This window comes from Bubalus bubalis, chromosome 11 (assembly GCF_019923935.1).
Source record: "Bubalus bubalis isolate 160015118507 breed Murrah chromosome 11, NDDB_SH_1, whole genome shotgun sequence".
Classification (NCBI taxonomy): Eukaryota; Metazoa; Chordata; class Mammalia; order Artiodactyla; family Bovidae; genus Bubalus; species Bubalus bubalis.
The window spans coordinates 76,684,039-76,702,518 of record NC_059167.1 but is presented as its reverse complement, the minus strand read 5'-3'; the positions used below and the strand labels follow the sequence as shown (position 1 = coordinate 76,702,518).

At 47.8% G+C, this 18,480-nt stretch overlaps 1 protein-coding gene across 1 annotated transcript; it reads left to right on the top strand.

The window, feature by feature from the left end:
- Positions 1 to 7,091: 7,091 nt before the first annotated feature.
- KLHL33 (kelch like family member 33) lies at positions 7,092 to 16,533 on the top strand. Its single transcript, XM_025295989.3, has 4 exons — positions 7,092 to 7,848; positions 12,706 to 13,630; positions 13,742 to 13,909; positions 14,004 to 16,533. The coding sequence occupies exons 1-4, from the start codon at positions 7,092 to 7,094 to the stop codon at positions 14,554 to 14,556; spliced, it is 2,403 nt and encodes an 800-aa protein (XP_025151774.3). The 3' UTR covers positions 14,557 to 16,533.
- The last annotated feature ends 1,947 nt before the right edge of the window (positions 16,534 to 18,480 follow it).

The window sequence follows — 18,480 nt, the reverse complement described above, 5'->3', positions numbered from 1 at the left end:
TCATAGTCAGAGAGCCCACAGAGGCAAGACTGTGACTCAAATATCTGCTGAAACACCAGCCATACTGGCAATCTGACACTAGGCAGCACCCACTCTGTACACCCATGTCAGTCCTATTTCCTCAAACACCTCCCTGGTGGTCCAGTGGCTAAGACTCCACATTCCCACCACAGGGGCATGAGTTCAACCCTTGGTCAGGGAACTATACCCCACATGCTGTAACTAAAAAGATCTCACATGCCACAACTAAGACCTGGTTGGGAAAAAAAAAAAGACCCAACATCTCAAATCATGCAGGAACCCGGAAATGAGATTTAGGACACGTATTCCTTCATGGGGAGAGAACCCCCAACCCAAAGCAGTAGGACTGTCTGGGTATCACCAGTGCCAAAGAGGAATAGAGTTGGGGGGAGGACCAAATTCAGTAATCAAAGAACACCATACAATTCATCAATGAAATGAAGGATGGAGAGAACTGCTGAAAAAGGGGATGGGGCCTTCAGTTCAGTCAGTCAGTCAAGTCCGACTCTTTGCAACCCCATGGACTGCAGCATGCCAGGCCTCCCTATCCATCAACAACTCCCGGTGCTTGCTCAAACTCATGTCTATCGAGTTGGTGATGCTATCCAACCATCTCATCCTCTGTTGTCCCCTTCTCCTCCCGCCTTCAATCTTTCCCAGCATCAGGGTCTTCTCTAAGTTCAGCTTCTGGAGTCAGTTCTTCACATCAGGTGGCCGAAGTGTTGGAGTTTCAGCTTCAGCATCAGTCCTTCCAATGAACATTCAGGACTGATTTCCTCTATGATTGACTGGTTCAATCTCCTTGCAATCCAAGGGACTCTCAAGAATGTTCTCCAACACCACAGTTCAAAAGCATCAATTCTTTGGTGCTCAGCTTTCTTTATAGTCCAACTCTCACATCCATACATGACTACTGGACCATAGCTTTAACTACCTGGACCTTTGTTGGCAAAGTATGTCTCTGCTTTTTAATATGCTGTCTAGGTTGTTCATAGCTTTTCTTCCAAGGAACAAGCATCTTTTAATTTCATGGTTGCAATCACCATCTGCAGTGATTTTGGAGCCCCCCAAAATAAAATCTGTCACTATTTTCCATTGTTTCCCCACCTATTTGCCATGAAATGATGGGACCGGATGCCATGATCTTAGTTTTCTGAATGTTGAGTTTTAAGCCAACTTTTTCAGTCTCCTCTTTCACTTTCATCAAGAGGCTCCTTAGTTCCTCTTCACTTTCTGCCATAAGGGTGGTGTCATCTGCATATCTGAGGTTATTGATATTTCTCCCGGAAATCTTGATTCTAGCTTGTGCTTCCTCCAGCCTGGCATTTCTCATGATGTATTCTGCATATAAGTTAAATAGGCAGGGTAACAACATACAGCCTTGAAGTACTCCTTTCCTGATTTGGAACCAGTTTTGTTCCATGTCTAGTTCTAACTGTTGCTTCTTGACCTGCATACAGATTTCTCAAGAGGCAGGTCCGGTGGTCTGGTATTCCCTTCCCTTTAAGAATTTTCCAGTTTGTTGTGATCCACACAGTCAAAGGCTTTCGCATAGTCAATAGCAGATGTTTTTCTGGAACTCTCTTGCTTTTTTGATGATCCAATGAATGTTGGCAATTTGATCTCTGGTTTCTCTGCCTTTTCTAGATCCAGCTTGAACATCTGGAAGTTCATGGTTCACATACTGTTGAAGCTTGGCTTGGAGAATTTTGAGCATTACTTTGCTAGCATGTGAGATGAGTGCAATTGTGCGGTAGTTTGAGCATTCTTTGGCATTGCCTTTCTTTAGGATTGGAATGAAAACTGACCTTTTCCAGTCCTGTAAAGCAGGACTGTAAAGCATCTGCCTACAATGTGGGAGAGATCAGAGATCAGTGGCCACTGCTGAAGTTTTCCAAATTTGCTGGCAAATTGAGTGCAGCACTTTCACAGCATCATTTTTTAGGATTTGAAATAGCTCAACTGGAATTCCATCACCTCCACTTGCTTTGTTCACAGTGATGCTTTCTAAGGCCCACTTGACTTCGCATTCCAGGATATCTGGCTCCAGGTGAGTGATCATACCATCGTGGTTATCTGGGTCATGAAGATTTTTTGTATAGTTCTTCTGTGTACTCTTGCCACCTCTTCTTAATATCTCTGCTTCTGTTTGGTCCATACCATTTCTGTCCTTTATTTTACCCATCTTTGCATGAAATGATCCCTTGGTAACTCTAATTTTCTTGAAGAGGTCTTTCCCATTCTATTGTTTTCCTCTATTTCTTTGCATTGATCACTGAGGAAGGCTTTCTGATCTCTCCCGCATTGTAGGCAGATGCTTTACAGATGTTCTTTGGAACTCTGCATTCAAATAGGTGTATCTTTCCTTTTCTCCTTTGCCTTTAGCTTCTCTTCTTTTCTCAGCTATTTATAAGGCCTCCTCACACAACCATTTTGCCTTTTTGCATTTCTTTTTCTTGGGGATGGTCTTGATCACTGCCTCCTGTAGTGTCATGAACCTCCGCCCATAGTTCTTCAGGCAGTCTGTCTATCAGATCTAATCCCTTGAATCTATTTGTCACTTCCACAGTATAATCATAAGGGATTTGATTTAGGTCATACCTGAATGGTCTAGTGGTTTTCCCTACTTTCTTCAATTTAAATCTGAATTTGGCAATAAGGAGTTCATGATCTGAGCCAGCTGATCTGAGTCAGCTCCCAGTCTTGTTTTTGCTGACTGTGCAGAGCTTCTCCATCTTTGGCTGCAATGAATATAATCAGTCTGATTTCGGTTTTGACCATCTGGAGATGTCCATGTGTAGAGTCTTCTCTTTTGTTGTTGGAAGAGGGTATTTGCTATGACCAGTGCGTTCTCTTGGCAAAACTCTGTTAGCCTTTGACCTGCTTCATTTTGTACTCCAAGGACAAATCTGCCTGTTACTCCAGGCATCTCTTGACTTCCTACTTTTGCATTCCAGTCCCCTGTAATGAAAAGGACATCTTTTTTTTTGTTGTTAGTCCTAGAAGGTCTTGTAGGTCTTCATAGAACTGTTCAACTTCAGCTTCTTCAGCATTACAGGTCAGGGCATAAACTTGCATTACTGTGATATTGAATAGTTTGCCTTGGAAATAAACAGAGATCATTCTGTTGTTTTTGAGATTGCATCCAAGTACTGGGGGCCTACTAGCATACAAACTACTTTTAATATAATTGATGAATTCCTCTTGCTCATTTCATCACCTAGCCCTTCAGAGAAGCAGAAACCAGGGTTCTAGGTCATTGTACACTGAAGGCAGAAGTGGAGGACCTTACCAATTGTGGCAGAGATGCTCAGGTAGGAAAGTGTGGTCCATGAGATGGCAAGGACAGTTCGTGTGGGGATACCTGTAGTAGGGTAATATTAACAAAAGTTTACCCATTAGTGGAGAGAAGAGGGGCAATAGAGTGCACTCCAGGCCTGGACATCCTTCTCACCTTGAGATCCGCAGAGGTTTTGGTCCTGGTGAGTACCCCAGTGGCTGAGAAGAAGATGGAAAACGCACCAAGGACACTGCCCTCTGGACCACACTCACCACTGTGGAACCATATTTTCTAAGAAAATGCTTCCTATGTAAAGGAACAGAGAGAAGAGGTGAGGTTTTGAGGAGCTCTTCTGGTTTCTTTCATTCAGCCCGAAGTATTACCCCCTCTACTCAGTTTAGTGTTGGTGACTTAAGTTAGGCTGGGAAGCATATGGGAATTTTGGCCCAGGGACTTTACAAGGACTCTGAATGGTCTGCTGGCCAACTTGTGAATCACATAGAGAATCAGAAGTCAAGGGGTCTTTTCTGAGGAGGGTACACATTTTTCAGTTAATTTCCCACTGTCTCACCTTGACACCCAAAGAAGCCAGTGACTTGTTGGCTGGGGTTTGTGGGGAGAAGTGTCCCCAGCAGGTAGTTGATAAAGGAGAGGAAGATAAGGAAGAAGAAAATCTGCACCTGGAACTCGACAGGTGACATCCCCCACGCCCCACTCCCCCAGGGAGAGAGAGAAAGAGAGGTGGTGGAAGAGAAGGAATAACTCTTCCTCCTCCCTCTCTGTGTCTCATCTTCACTGTTCTCTCCAATCCTCTTGTTCCCTTTCTTGCCAGCCTCTTTCCATAAAGGATTGTGGCTGAATGGTTGTCCTTTTCCTTCTTGCCTCAAACTGCAAAGCATCCCTTCCCATGCTAGAGGTGAATCTGAAGATTGTAACTATCTGGGAGCACGAAACAGGGCATCTCTTACCTGGTAATCATGTCTAGTGCTTATCCCAACAGATCCTCAGAAGGAGTCCTCTTTACTTTCCCCTTCAAGAACTGGCATGGGGAGTCTCTCCTTGCAGAACTGGCTGCTTTCAAGTTTATGTAGCTGGAAATCAGTTCTGTCAACCACACACACACACACACACACACACACACACCTCCCCACATTCAGTCTGTTCCTGATGTGTCTAGCTCTCACTGCTATCCCCTTAGTCTTTTCACCCCCAACTCAATTCCCCTTCACCTGCCTTGGACTCCCACTCCATGCCTGCCAGTGGCATACCCAGAAGGATAGTCACAGTCACCAGGCCCACCACCCAAATCTCATTTACAGGATCTATGTTTAGTAGATGTGCTCCATGCTCCTGGAAGGGCAGAAAACAGAGGTTGGGGGTCACAGAGACTTTATTGGCTGATTTGATGCCTCCATCTAATTCTTAAAATAAATCGCCCAGGGCACTGTGATGACCTAGAGGGGTGGGATAAGGAGTGGGTGGGAGGGAGGCTACAAAGGGAAGGGATATATATATATATACACTGATTCACATCATTGTATGGCAGAAATCGACACAACATTGTAAAGCAATTATTCCCAATTAAAAAAAAATTTGACTTGCCCAGGCTGGAGCCACAAAAGTATAAGCTGGATGGTCAGTGGACTTGAGAAAAGGGTGCACCAAGGAAGGAAATGGGCTTTATCCAGAACAGGTCCAAAAGGGTCTTCATGTAGCCTGCCATATGCACAGCCATGGCTACTGCATTGGAGAAAGCAAAGATGATTCCATGGAACTGCTAAACTCAGAACGTGAGCTGTGCAAGACAGGGAAGTAGGTGCCACTAGAGAGGAGAGAAGAGTCAGTCAGTCTCAGCAACTCTTGACAGGACTGGGGGCCCTAAGAGATCATGGAGTCACAAGAGACTTAGCACTGGTGGAGGTGACTGAGATACACAGGCTGGTGATACCAGTGGCTAAAGCTGAGAGCAGTATTACAATGAGCCATCTGAGCCCTGGAGTGGGATAGGAATGGGTCTCCTTTAATTCACTCAGGCCGAGTCCTAAAGCCCTTCCTACTGTCCCACAGAGTGATGAGCCCATGCCTGTGCCTGAGCAGTGAGCCAAGGCAGCAGCAGGTAGAGGATAATGCCCCGGATGTCCAGCATGCAATAGATCTGGGGAAGCAGGGTAGGGAGGGAGGAGTCAAGGTGACCCTCAGCCCTCTCACTCTCAGAGGTACCGTTGAGACTCGCCTCTGGAGCAAAATCCTCTTTTCATGCTTTCATCCCCAACCTTTGAGAATCCTGAGCACCAATCTGTTACCATGACTTCCATGGTCCAGCTAACACAAACTGGGACTTGCCAGGTCTGGACTTGCCAGTCCTGAATTCTCCAGATCTTCTTAGGAGCATGGTTACACATGGGGCTCCTGAGTAGAGGTGGAAAAAATAATGTCCCTTGAATGAGATGCCAAGACTCCTCCCCAGCCAGCATGTCAGCAACAAGACCTGGAGGTGCTATGGAGGGAGGTCAGTCCCAAGGAGTTTAATGGAGGATGGACGATCGCCCAGAAGAGCGGATTTCATCCAACCTTTGTGGATTTGCTGCGAACTATGGGTCTCACCATGGCAGAGCTGAGCAGAGCTTCCTGAAACATGTGGCTGTGGTGGAGCTGTCCCAGGACCATGGGCTTGGCAGAGAACTCAGGGTCCAGTGTCCTTGTCCTTGTTGGCAGGGGAAGGAAGAGGTTGATCTGGGGCTTGTCTCTGCTGGGTGGCACTTCCTCCTCTTCCTGGTAGGGGCTCAAGGTGTTGGCCACCTTGTCTTTTGAAGGGGAGGCCATAAGAGGATCCACATGGAGGTTAGTCACTATCACCCATTTTGCAAGCCAGAACAACCAGAGGTTGCCTCTCTGTTGACCCATCTGGTGGATAGCTGCCCCAGGGTTGGGTTTGGCTTTCTCACCACCAACTCCACCTCAGGACAAGGAAACCCCTCTCTAAGAGTAGGTCACGGTTGGTAGCCCTACCCATACCCCTTCACCTCCCTCACCCCTCTGCCCTTCTTGGACCAGATGGGTTATATCTGAGATTCACCCCAGTACTGTTCACTCCAGGGTCTCAGCTTTAGCATGCACAGAAAAATCAACAAAGGCCAGGACTGACCCCTAAACTCACCCTTCACTCTCTCCCAACTTTCCCTTGTATCAGTCCAGACGTTCTTCACCCACCTCTCCAGCCCAGCCCAGTGGACACTGGGCTGGCTCACTCCACCACAGCCCCTCATCCTCCTTGGCTTCCGATTTTGCTTTGCTCAGCACCAGGATGTGACCTGCAAGTGGAAGAGGGGAGGAGGTAATCTCAGGTCGGGCCCAGGGGATTGGGTGTTGGAGTTTGGGCACCCGGAGACCAGCCCCTCGCCTGCCAGCAATGGCTATAATTAGCCAGGCGCCACCACTGACAGGGACAGGGTTGCATTCCCTCTGCCACTCTGTCAGAAGTAGAGCAGGCCCAAGTGAGAGGATAAGTGGGACGCTGGTGTCTTAGGAGGGTGACTACTGGGATGGGGGCGAGATGGGCGGGGTACAGTTTCAGGCACTGGATCTTTACTCATTGTTCTGGCCTTTGCCGCCCCCAGTGCACTTCATACTTGCCTGGTGTAGCCTAGATGCTAGAGCCCTGGGATAGGGGGAGACGGTTGAAGTAGGAAATGGGGCTGGAGGCAGGGCTTCCTCTGGCCTCTGTGGGTCCAGCTCTTACCCTCTTTTCTCTTTCCTTTTTCTATCTGTAGGGATCCAGCGAACTTGGGCCATGAGCCTCTCGGACTCCACACATCATCCCTCGGGGGCAGAGGAAGTCTCTCTTCTGGTCCAGAAAGACGACCTTGACCTCCCTTTGTCCACCCAGAGAACCCCCTCCTGGCCTCCGTCCCCGGATGAAGATCCTGGTTTGCCCCCTTTTCCTCTGGAAGAGCCTGCCCCCAGGCCCATGACCCCAGGGAGCCTTCCTTCTCCAGCCTTGTCCCTGGAGGAAGAGGAGGAGGAGGAAGATGAGGAGGATGGAGAAGACTCTGAGGAGCCCGAGGGGCTGTGCAGCGAGGAGCATCCCAGCCAGTTTTTCGCGGAGGCACAGCGGCTGCGAGAGCAGAGGTTGCTGCTGGACGAAGAGGTGTCAGTCGCGGGGAGAGCGTATGGCGTGCATCGGGTGATCTTGGCTTCAGTTAGCAGCCTCTTCAGAGGCAGGCTGCTGGGCGGCAGAGGTCCGCAACCCCCCCTCAGCCTGGACGTAACCCCGGCGGCCTGGGAGGCCGTGCTGACCTTTGCCTACGAGGGGGTGCTGGGATCCGCCGCACGGGAGGATGTGCTGGTCGCCGCGGAAGCCCTGGGAGCCCCCCGGGTAAAGGCTGCGGCCCAGTGGGGACGCCAGGGGACTGCAAGTGGACGGGAAGATGAAAAGCAGCCCAGCCAGGCAGAGGAACTGAGAGAAAACCTGCGCAGCATTGAGCTTCTGTACCTAGAAGGCATCGGGTGCGACCTGGAGCTGGAGGCAGGCGGCTGCCGGCTGCGGGGTGAGGGCCTGGGGGGGCATTGCATTGAGGCAGGTGCATATGCCACCTGGAATGGTGTGTGCAAGCAGTAGCTGATTCGATCCCTAGCATAGTGCTTTTGATCCCTGTTGAAATTAGAATTTCCCAGGGCGTGGCCTTGGCGGCTCTCCTGACCCACTGAGAATGGGGCATGCGCAGTTGAGTTGTTTTCCTAGGCGCACCAACAGATTTATGCTGTGGCTTTTCCTGTGTCCAGAAACAAGAAACTTCCATTCATCTGGCAGGCGCTAAGGTATAGTCCATGCCAGTAGAACAAGCAGAAGGTAATTGACTCAAACAGAGATTAACCAAAGCCCCTTCTTGGCATCTTCTATTTAAGACATAGGAAAAGCTAGAGGAACACGGTGGAAAAATTTATAGTGTGTCCTTTTGCCTAAGTGAGCTTGACACCATGGCAGACAAGGACCCTACAGCTCATGAGCAAGGTCTGGTACTGTTCTCCCAGAATCTAAGGCTACCAGGTTGTGGCATTTTGAAGTTAACTCTGCTAATCACTAGGAAAGCTAAAGTGAAAGTCGCTCAGTCGTGTTTGTGGAATTCTCCAGGTGAGAATACTGGAGTGGGTAGCCTTTCCTTTCTCCACGGGATCTTCCCAACCTAAGGATCGAACCCAGGTCTCCCACATTGCAGGCAGATTCTTTACAAGGGAAGACCCCAGGAAAGCTAAAGAGGATTGAATAAGTTGAGAATTATTCAGATTCTGTTAACATTTAGTGAGGTACTAGGTACCAGAAATTTTTTTTTTACTCATGCCATCTCTTTTAATCTCAGGTATTTCTAGCTGCAGATAAAGAATATTAAACTCAGAGATGGGAACTGGTGAAAATCAGGATATAAGCCCACATCCATTAGCCCAGTCTGCTCTCACTAGTCCATACATTGCTTCTTATGCAGCCAAACCAAAGGCACATAGCACCTGGCAAATGGAGCCAGAATGTAGACATATAAAAGTTTAAAATTAAAAGGGATTAGTTTAGCTATTATCTAGTTCAGTGCTTACACCTTACTGATAAGGAAATCAGACTTTAAGACATGTCCAAAGTCACATAGCTACTACTCATTAGAAAATGACTGGGACCCAAAGTGCTTCTAGGATTCCCCAAAGGAAAAGCATCCTATCTTAGTCAACTTGAGTTGCTATAACAAAAATACCATAGACTGGGTGTTTTAACAATGGAAGTTTATTTCTCTTGATTCTGGAGACTGGATCAGGGTGCCAGAATGGTCAGGTTCTGGTTAGGGCCTCCTTTCCAGTTTGTAGATGGCCATGTTCTCACTATATCTTCACATGGCAGAGAGAGACACAGAGAGATTGATGATCTCATGTCTCCTCTTATAAGAGCACTAATCCCATTCATGAATTCCACCCTCATACTTAATTACCTCCCAAAGGCTCCACCTTCAGATACCATTATGTTGGGGACTAAGGCTTCAACTGGAGGGGGCAATGGCACCCCACTCCAGTGCTCTTGCCTGGAGGATCCCATGGACGGGGGGGCCTGGTAGGCTGCAGTCCATGGGGTCGCTGGGAGTCGGACGCGACTGGGCAACTTCACTTTCACTTTTCACTTTCATGCATTGGAGAAGGAAATGGCAACCCACTCCAGTGTTCTTGCCTGGAGAATCCCAGGGATGGGAGAGCCTGGTGGGCTGCCGTCTATGGGGTCGCACAGAGTCGGACATGACTGAAGCAACTTAGCAGCAGCAGCAGCAAGGCTTCAACATATAAATTTGGGAGGGGCCCAAATGTTTAGTCCATAACAGATTTTGAAGTATTTGTTATAATTTCTGATAGCACTAGATGGAAGGGGAATTTAAAATTTCATAGTTATAAAGTTTTCACTAGGATTTGCAATGTAAACATACTTATATTGATGCTTTCACTTTCTTAAGAAACATTCCAACTTAATGGTGGGAATATGTCACTTAAAATTCTGGAGAATAATGATGAGGAAGAAGGGGCACAAAATACAAGTGGTTGTGACTCCTTTGATAGTTGGCTTTGAGCTATAGGCTGATTGATGGTAAGGAAGAGGAGATGGTCTACTTGCTTTGAGGAATGCAGATTTTCTCGGGGCAATATATATGTGAAAGCTGTCACTAATGTTTACCGCTTGGGAAGCACTGAGCTACTACCTACTGCTTAAAAAGACAATGGAAAGCCATGCTGACATCACTTGCCCTTTGAGAGAGGTGAACATGCTGCAGCTGGTCAACGTAGCCTGAGGTTCATAAACCTCACTGGGAGCTTGGGTCTGTGTGACCTGCCTCAGAGGACTTCTAACAGCATTTTCCCGCTTTTCTGTAATGAAGTATTTCAAACACATAGCAAAGAAAAGAGAATATTAAGATGAACACTAAAACACTCATCACCCAGACTTAACAATTAACATTTCACTATGTTTGTTTCTGGAAAAGGGAATGGCAACCTACTCCAGTATTCTTGTATGGAGAATCCCATGGACAGAGGAGCCTGGCAGGCTATAGTCCATGGAGTTGCAAGAGTCGGACACAACTTAGCAACTAAACCACCATATTTGTTTTATCTATTTATTTTTTGGTGAAGTTTAAAGTATTTCACTCATAAATACTTGGGTATGTGTCTCTCTAAAAGAGGAAAGTTTCTCATATAACCACACTATCTAACAAAATTAATGTGTTAGTCACTTGGTTATGTCCAACTCTATGCATATGCAACCACATGGACTGTTGCCCACCAGGCTCCACTGTCCATGGAATTCTCCAGACAAGAATATTGGAGTGGGTTCCCATTCCCTTCTCCAGGAGATCTTTCCTGACCCAGGGATTGAACCCGGGTCTCCTGCATTGCAGGCAGACTCTTTACTTTCTGAGCCACCAGGGAAGCCCTTTTCTCAATATCACCTCGTCCACACTGAAATTTTCTCACTTGTCCAAAATAGTGTCTGTTAGAGCTGTTCTGCTCAATCCAGGAGCCAATCAAGGTTTACACTGAACTCAGATGTCTCTGAAGCTTCCTTTACTTTTGTCCAGTCCTCCCTCCCTTTCTTTTCCTCCCCTTTTTTATGACTTGGTGTATTGAAGAAACAAGATTAGTTTTCCCATAGAAAGCTCCAATTTCTAGATTTGTATGCATTTTCCTTCTGTGTGTTTTTTTAAAAAAAATTTGTTCTTTTAGCCTCTCAATTTCCTATAAACTTGAATTTAATCTAAAGGTTAGATTAGATTAAAGTTAAATATTTTGGTCAGAATACTTTATACTTGATGCCAACTGCCTGAAATTGAGTTACATTAGGAAGCATATGTTGTTGTTGTTCGCTAAGTTGTGTCTGACTCTTTGCCACCCCATGGACAGTAGCCCTGAAGGCTCCCCTGTCCTTCATTAACTCCTGGAGTTCAGATTCATGTCCGTTGAGTTGGTGATGCTATCTAACCACCTCATCTTCTGCTGTCCCCTTCTCCTTTTGCCTTCAAGCATATGAGTTCTAGTTATTTAACAACATTTAAAAAAATATTTATTTGGCTGCGTTAGGTCTTTGCTGCTACACGAGGGCTTTCTAGCTGTGGTGTGCAGGCTCGAAAGAACATGGGCTTAGTTGCCCTGCGGTACATGGGATCTTAGTTCCCTGACCAGGGATCAAACCCATGTCCCCTGCACTAGAAGATGGATTCTTAACCACTGGACCACTAAGAAAGTCCCATAACAACATTTTAAATTATTTATTTTTAATTTTTAATAGGACATTTTCAGTGTCACGAGGGCCATGCGCATAAGCAGGGAACTGATACACAAGTACGCTCAGTGCAGCCTGGCAGCAGTCACAGTGCATGACACTCTGCCCAGACAGCTACTACATGGAGATAAAAAATAAATCACTGCCTTTCACTAGGACTCAGTTTCCTTATCTTAAAATGAGCTATTGAACTAGATGGTTTTGAAAGTCTCCAGTTTACAGTGTTGTGATTCCATAACTCTATCAAGGAGGTGGGTATACAAAGAAAAACTATAACACGTGGGAAGTATTAAGCACTAAATCTTGGGTAAGAGAAGATGACAGTTAGATGAGGTTGAGTCATAGCCATTCCTGAGTGTGGTACCATTTTCCAAGCAAAATCTGACTAACAGAATGGCTGATGTCAGTGGCTCTTCTAATTGTAGAGGAAAGAACTTTATTCTGTGCACAGTATGGAAAGACCTATATAAGTTGCACATTGATCTTTGCAGTTTATTTTTTACCCCCTTTTAGCAAATGTTCTTTATAGCCTCTTCTCCACGTAATCAGTCAAGACCCTTTTTCTAATTGGCCTGCATCAAAAAAACCAGAGCAGTGTTTTTTAAGGGGCTTCCCAGGTGGCTCAGTGGTAAAGAATCTGCCTGCTAATGCAGGAGACGAGGAAACACAGGATTGAACCCTGGGTGGGGAAGGTCCCCTGGAGGAGGAAATGGCAACCCGCTCCAGATTTCTTGCATGAAAAATCTCATAGACAGAGGAGCCTGGCAGACTACAGTCCATGGGATTGCAAAGAGTTGGACACGACGGAGCACATGTACACAATGTTTTTCAAAGTGTCTTCAGGTCACTAATATGAGAATCATGCAGGGTGCTTGAAAATGTTAAAACACAAATTTGTAGGATCTCCCTCTGGGGCTACTGGGTCAAAATCTCTGGGGGTGGGCCTGTGAAAATTTATTTTTAACAAGCACCTAGTGGTGTTCTGCGCATATCACAGTTTAGCCTGTGGTCTTGGGTGGTTGGCCCAAAGTGGGGGTTGTGAAATCGAGAGCCTGCCTAGTGGTTTGCAACACTCTGGATTCCCCTCTGCTTCTCCCTCTTGCAGTGCACCGAGCAGCCCTCGCCTGTGGCAGTGAGTTCTTTGGGGCCATGCTCCTGAGTGGGATGAGGGAATCCCAGGGCACAGAGGTGTCTCTGCACACCATCTCTGCCCAGGACCTGCGACTCCTCGTCTCTTTTGCCTACTCTGGGGTTGTGCGGGCAAAGTGGCCAGGACTACTGAGAGCTGCCCAGGCTGCTCTGCAGTACCAGAGCTCCTCCTGCCTGGCTCTGTGCCAGAAAGCCCTGGCACGAGGCCTCAGCCCTGCCCGTTGCCTGGCCCTGATCCCCATGGCAGAAGCCCCAGGGTTGGAGAGGCTCTGGAGCAAAGCCCGTCACTACCTCCTCACCCACCTGCCCGCTGTGGCTTTGTGCTCCACTTTCCCTACTTTACCGGCAGCCTGCCTGGCTGAGCTCCTGGACAGTGATGAGCTACACTTGCAGGAGGAGTTCGAGGCCTTTGTGGCTGCACGGCGTTGGCTAGCTGCCAACCCGGACACCCAGGAGTCAGAGGCCAAGGCCCTGCTTCGATGCGTCCGCTTTGGCCGTATGTCCACCAGGGAGCTGCGGAGGGTAAGGGCGGCCGGGCTGCCTCCACCCTTGAGCCCCGACTTGCTGCATCAGCTGATGGTGGAGGCTGAGGTTCCAGGACAAGAGAGACGGAGGGAGCCTGACCAGGCACTGGTGGTGATTGGCGGGGACGGGCTCAGATCAGACATGGCCATCAGACAGCCATCCCGAGGAGTATGGTGGGCCCGGGCCTTTCGCTGCGGCATAGGACTGGTTCGAACTGTGGAGTGGGGGCGGCTGCCTGCCCTGCCTGCCCCCGGTCGCTTCCGGCACGGGGCTGCGAGCCTAGCAGGAAGTGTGCTCTACGTGTGTGGGGGACAGGATTTCTACAGCCACTCTAACACCCTGGCTTCGACTCTCAGGTATGGATGGGCTCCAGAGAGTGGCAGGTCCCAAGGTGGGTAGCTGAGGGAGTTTGTGGGCCAGCAGACTCCCAGGGTCACTCTTCCCATCTCTTGTCCCACTGTCTCCAGGTGGGACCCCAGTCAAGAGGACTGGGAAGAGATGGCACCTTTGTGCCAGCCTCGGAGCCTTTTTCCCCTGGTGGCGCTGGATGGACTGCTTTATGCCCTGGGTGGACGAGACAGTGGTATTGCCCTCAGGTCTGTGGAGACTTATAATCCTGAGCTCAATGTCTGGAGGTGAGCAGGGAAGGGGGTGTTTAAGGCATCAGGGGTCTTGGCAGAGGAGAGCTGAAGATGACTGATGCCTAACCACGTGCTCTGTTCTCCACAGGCCAGCACCTCCTCTTCCCGCACCACGCTTTGCCCACGCAGCTGCTGTTTTGGAGGGCCAGCTGTATGTGAGCGGTGGCTGCAGTGAGACTGGCCAGTACCAGGCCTCGTTGCTGCACTATGATCCCAAACTTGAGAAGCCGGCGACACTTCTGAGCCCTATGGGGGTGCCTCGGGCTGGCCACATCATGGCTGCTCTGGGTGGGCAGCTGTATGTAGCAGGTGGGCTAGGTCAGACTGGGGATCTGCTGAGCTTCGAGGCCTATGATCCAAGTACTGGTAGCTGGACTCAGCTGACCCCCCTGCCCTCCCCCCATGTCGGAGCTGCAGGTGCCGTGCTGCAGGGGGAGTTGCTGGTGCTGGGGGGCTACAGCCACCGTACTTATGCCCCCTCCCACCTTATCCATGCCTATTGTCCTGGCCTGGGCCGATGGCTGTGCCTGGGAACTCTGCCAAGGCCTCGGGCTGAGATGCCTGCCTGCATCCTGACCCTGCCCGCTGTGCAGCACGTGGCTTTGGTTCCCACACGGCATCAAAGTAAACCTGCTGGGTGAGAGGGCAGCAGTAGTAGATGGAGGGAGGAAGGGATAAGAGAGGATAGAGACGATGAGTGCAGGGAGAAAGAGAAGGCTTTGTTCATCATGGCATTTCATTCTAGCGCAGCGCTTTACAACTCATAAATCGCTTTTGTATATATGATCTGCGTTGAGGAAAAGGTGGTTCTGGAATTCCTAGGGAGAGTATGGAGGAAGGAGAGGCAGTTGAATATCTAGGTAAGGAGAAGAGACCTAGGGGCAACTCTACAAGGTTTAGGGACCCTGGCTCGATTCTTGGTGGGGAAAGTGCATCTAACTAGGAAGACAGTCATGAAGCATCGGTAGCAAAGGTGTAGGGGCCGTGAGAGAACAGTCAGGAAAATTATGATTCCGACCAACGGATGAAGGAGAAAAATGAAGAAAGGTCATCTGTGAAAAGAGCTGAGGAGTACGTTGGGAGGACTCTAACTGCTGCTTCTTTTTACTCTCCAATTCCTGGGACACCCAAACCCTCTTGATGATGTTCTTTCTCAGGTAGCTGGTAGACTCAGTCTAGCGTTTCCTCAGCCACACACCGCAGGCTGCCCCTAAGAGCCTCTTGGATTTCAATATGAGGGTGAATTTCCTTCCTGGACCCGGCATAGCACAGGGGCCAATGCCAGGGCGACCAGGCAGGGAGGCTGCAGGTGGGGAAGAGGAGGAGAAAGAGGGAGGCGTCCATGTGGAAAGGGATGAAGGATTTGAGGGCATGGGGTGGGAGAGGTCAGGAGCTGACTGGCTTCTTTCCTCCCCTTTGGGATGAATCGAGGGATCAGGAGGGAAAACGGTACAGTTGTGGTGTGTGGTCCTAAGTTGTGAGAGGAAGCGGCAGAGAGGAGAGAGGCAGAGAAGACCCAGAAAAGTGGTTTCTTTCTCTGCTCCTTTCTTCCAGAGTTTTTTGAATCCATTTCCCTTTCTCCTGGCCAGGGAAGGCTGAGTCAGATGTTTCCTCTCTCTCTTCCTCCACCCTGCTTTTCTGTCCCCTTTCCCCTTCTCTTCTATCTTTTCTTCTGTCTCCCTCACAGTTAGAAATTATCTACTGTGTGCCAGGTACACTGTGAGGCACTAAGGACCCCAAGGTCAGGGATTTTGACCAGAACACAGACTTGTAAGCAAATACAAGTTTTACAGTGGACTTAGAAGTATGGACACTTGCCTCATAGCTCTCACAAGAGCCTCACACCCTACAAGCCTCACAGTTGAAGGTATGAAAACCCAGAGGACAGAGAGGGAACTCTGTCCAGGGAAGCCTTCTTTGAGGGAAGGCATCATTTGATGGGTATAGACTGAACTGGATCTTGAAGGTTCCCTAGAAACTCACCAGTCTGAGGAGGGAGGCATTCCAGTCAGAAGAAAGAGGCAAATGGGATGTATGGTGCCCTGTGTCTCCACAGCAAAGGGGAAGTCAGTATTCCAGGGGTTCTTCAGGGAATTCTGCTGCTATTCCAGCCTATTCTTTTCCCTGAAAGCTTCTTGAATACAGGGGCTTTCAGTTAACAATTGTGTGTTCCCTTCCTCCACAACTCCCCTACATCTTTCCTGTCTGGTGTTTCCACTTCTGACCCCTGAGCAGCTTAGGGCAAAGGCGGGCCAGTTCTTTGTACAGGTCAGTTTTCTCTTACCACTGCTTATTAAGATTCTCACTCTGCTAAGGTCAAGATGAGGGAGCCTTCCTTGCTTCTTTCTTCATCCTGACATGTTTTTGTTTGTTTTGAGATTTCATTATTTTGCTAAGGTTTTTTTTTGTATCTCTGTTTAGGAACATAGTTGAAAATGAGGAGGGGTAAGTAGGATATATAAGAGAACAGAGAAGAAAGATTGAAGAGGACAGGGAAGAAGGAAATTGGAAGCACTGAGAAACTACAAGGGTTGAGTCTTTAGGGTGAACTTCTGTGATCAAGTTCTTAGTGATTTGTATGCAAAGACAGACTTAAATAAAGGTTTCACCATGACTGACTCATTCTTGTCTGCATTTTTCCATTTTAAAAAAACATTCCTATCCCTTGTAATTTGGTTTTTGTCTCCACTGCACTACCGAAATCATTCTCTCTCATGTCACTGTGACCGATTTCTCACTAAATTAAACAACCTAAGGCCATCCTCATTCTCTTTCATCTTTCTGCAGGAACTGGCTGGCTTGAAAACTGGCTTTTGAAACTGGCTTTTGCAAACTAAAAATTTCTCTTTCCCTATCTCCAGAGGTGGTGCACTCTCCTATTCTTATTTATTCAATCCAAAGAGGCTGCAGAAAGTCAAATCATGGTGTCCAAGAGGGTATAGTGCCATCCGAGGTGGAGCTGATAGTCCAAAAGTATGTAGATGGGGGGAGATGGTTGCAGAAGGCTCTATCATTAGGCTTTTTAAATTTTTAATTAATTAATTTTATTTTTGGCTGCATTGGGTCTTCATTGCCTTGCGAAGGCTTTCTCTAGTTGCGGTGTGCAGGCTTCTCATTGCAGTAACTTCTCTTACTGCGGAGCACAGGCTCTAGGTGCATGGGCCTCAGCAGTTGCAGCACTTAGACTCAGTAGTTGTGATGCAGGGATTAGTTGCTCCGTGACATGTGGAATCTTCCCACACCAGGGATTGAACCCGTGCCCTCTGCCTTGGCAGGCAGATTCTTATCTACTGCACCACCAGGGAAGTCTGCTAGCCTTAGTTTTGAAACTGTGGTTGGAATGAGAAGAGAGGAAGAGGTTTCTGATTTGAAGTGGGACCCTGGCCAATGGTTCACTCTTCAGTGAGAGGGCCCTGAATTAAGCCAGGTAACAAGTTGGGGTCTTGGGCAAGTGCACTGAGATTCAGGGCAATATTTCACCCCCAGAAAGGAAGTGGAATAAGAATCAGGAATTAGGACAGAAATCATTCCTATAGAGTGGGCAATCATGGCAATCTAGGAGTTAGGCGACAGTTTGGTGAATTCCTAGAGGTGCAGGATTCTTATTTTGGTAAATCAGATAATGAGCCAAAGTGTTGTATATTCTCCCCTACTAGCTGCCTCCACAGTCTTCCTTCAACCTCCTTTCTGGATGAGGGTGGAATTTGCACACTTGCTCTCGTCTTTTCCAGGTTGACTCAGAAACTGGATAGGACTCGGAAGTGTGCAGTTTCAGTACCGATAAGTCTGTTAGACTATAAGAGTCTCCTATGCCTAATTCATGGATAGAGGAGCCTGGTGGGCTACAGTCCATGGGGTTACAAAGAGTTGGACTGAGCGACTAACACACACACACACACACACACACACACACCTAATTCTGGGTTGTCCATGTTCCTCTCTTATCTTGCTTCATGGTGCTCTTCAGAAAGCTCACTTCCCCTCTATCCTAGGCCTTAATGACTCACTCGGGTTCTGGTTAAATTTTTCTGTTTTTTAGCAGCCCTCACTTCCACTTGGATTTACCACTATCATCGGTTCAGACTCATCATGCTTTGTTGGTGCTATCATTTTTCCTAGACACAAAGCTTTATCATCACCTTGAGTTTGTTCTCTTATTTTCACTTGACTCATCATGGACTTCTGTACTACTGAAACAGAAACTTTACTGATTCCTTCTCCCAGTATTTTCCCTGTCAAATATACTGTCCTGGACATCTGGAAATCTGATAGCAGAGAAGTTTAAAAAACAAAGGAAAAATATATACAAAAGAGTAAAAATCACATAAAAATCCTACTTCAGGGAACTCCCTGGCAGTTCAGGGGTTAGGACATGGCCCTTTCACTGCTGCAGGTCAGGGTTCAATCCCTGGTTGGGGAACTAAAATCCCAAAAGCCTTCCAATGCATCCAAAAAAAATATCCTACTGCAAAACTAAGTGCCATGATTTATCTAGACTGACAGTCCAGGATATAAAAGCAACAATGTCCAACTCCAAAGAGTGAAAAACTACATAGAAAGATTGT

What these genes read in the sequence shown, in the direction of transcription:
- KLHL33 (XM_025295989.3), top strand. Translation starts at nt 7,092, where the DNA reads ATGAGCCTCTCGGACTCCACACATCATCCCTCGGGGGCAGAGGAAGTC. An exon ending in ACCCTGGCTTCGACTCTCAG is followed by an intron (nt 13,631 to 13,741) that starts GTATGGATGGGC and finishes CACTGTCTCCAG; the next exon opens with GTGGGACCCCAGTCAAGAGG. An exon ending in CCTGAGCTCAATGTCTGGAG is followed by an intron (nt 13,910 to 14,003) that starts GTGAGCAGGGAA and finishes TGTTCTCCACAG; the next exon opens with GCCAGCACCTCCTCTTCCCG.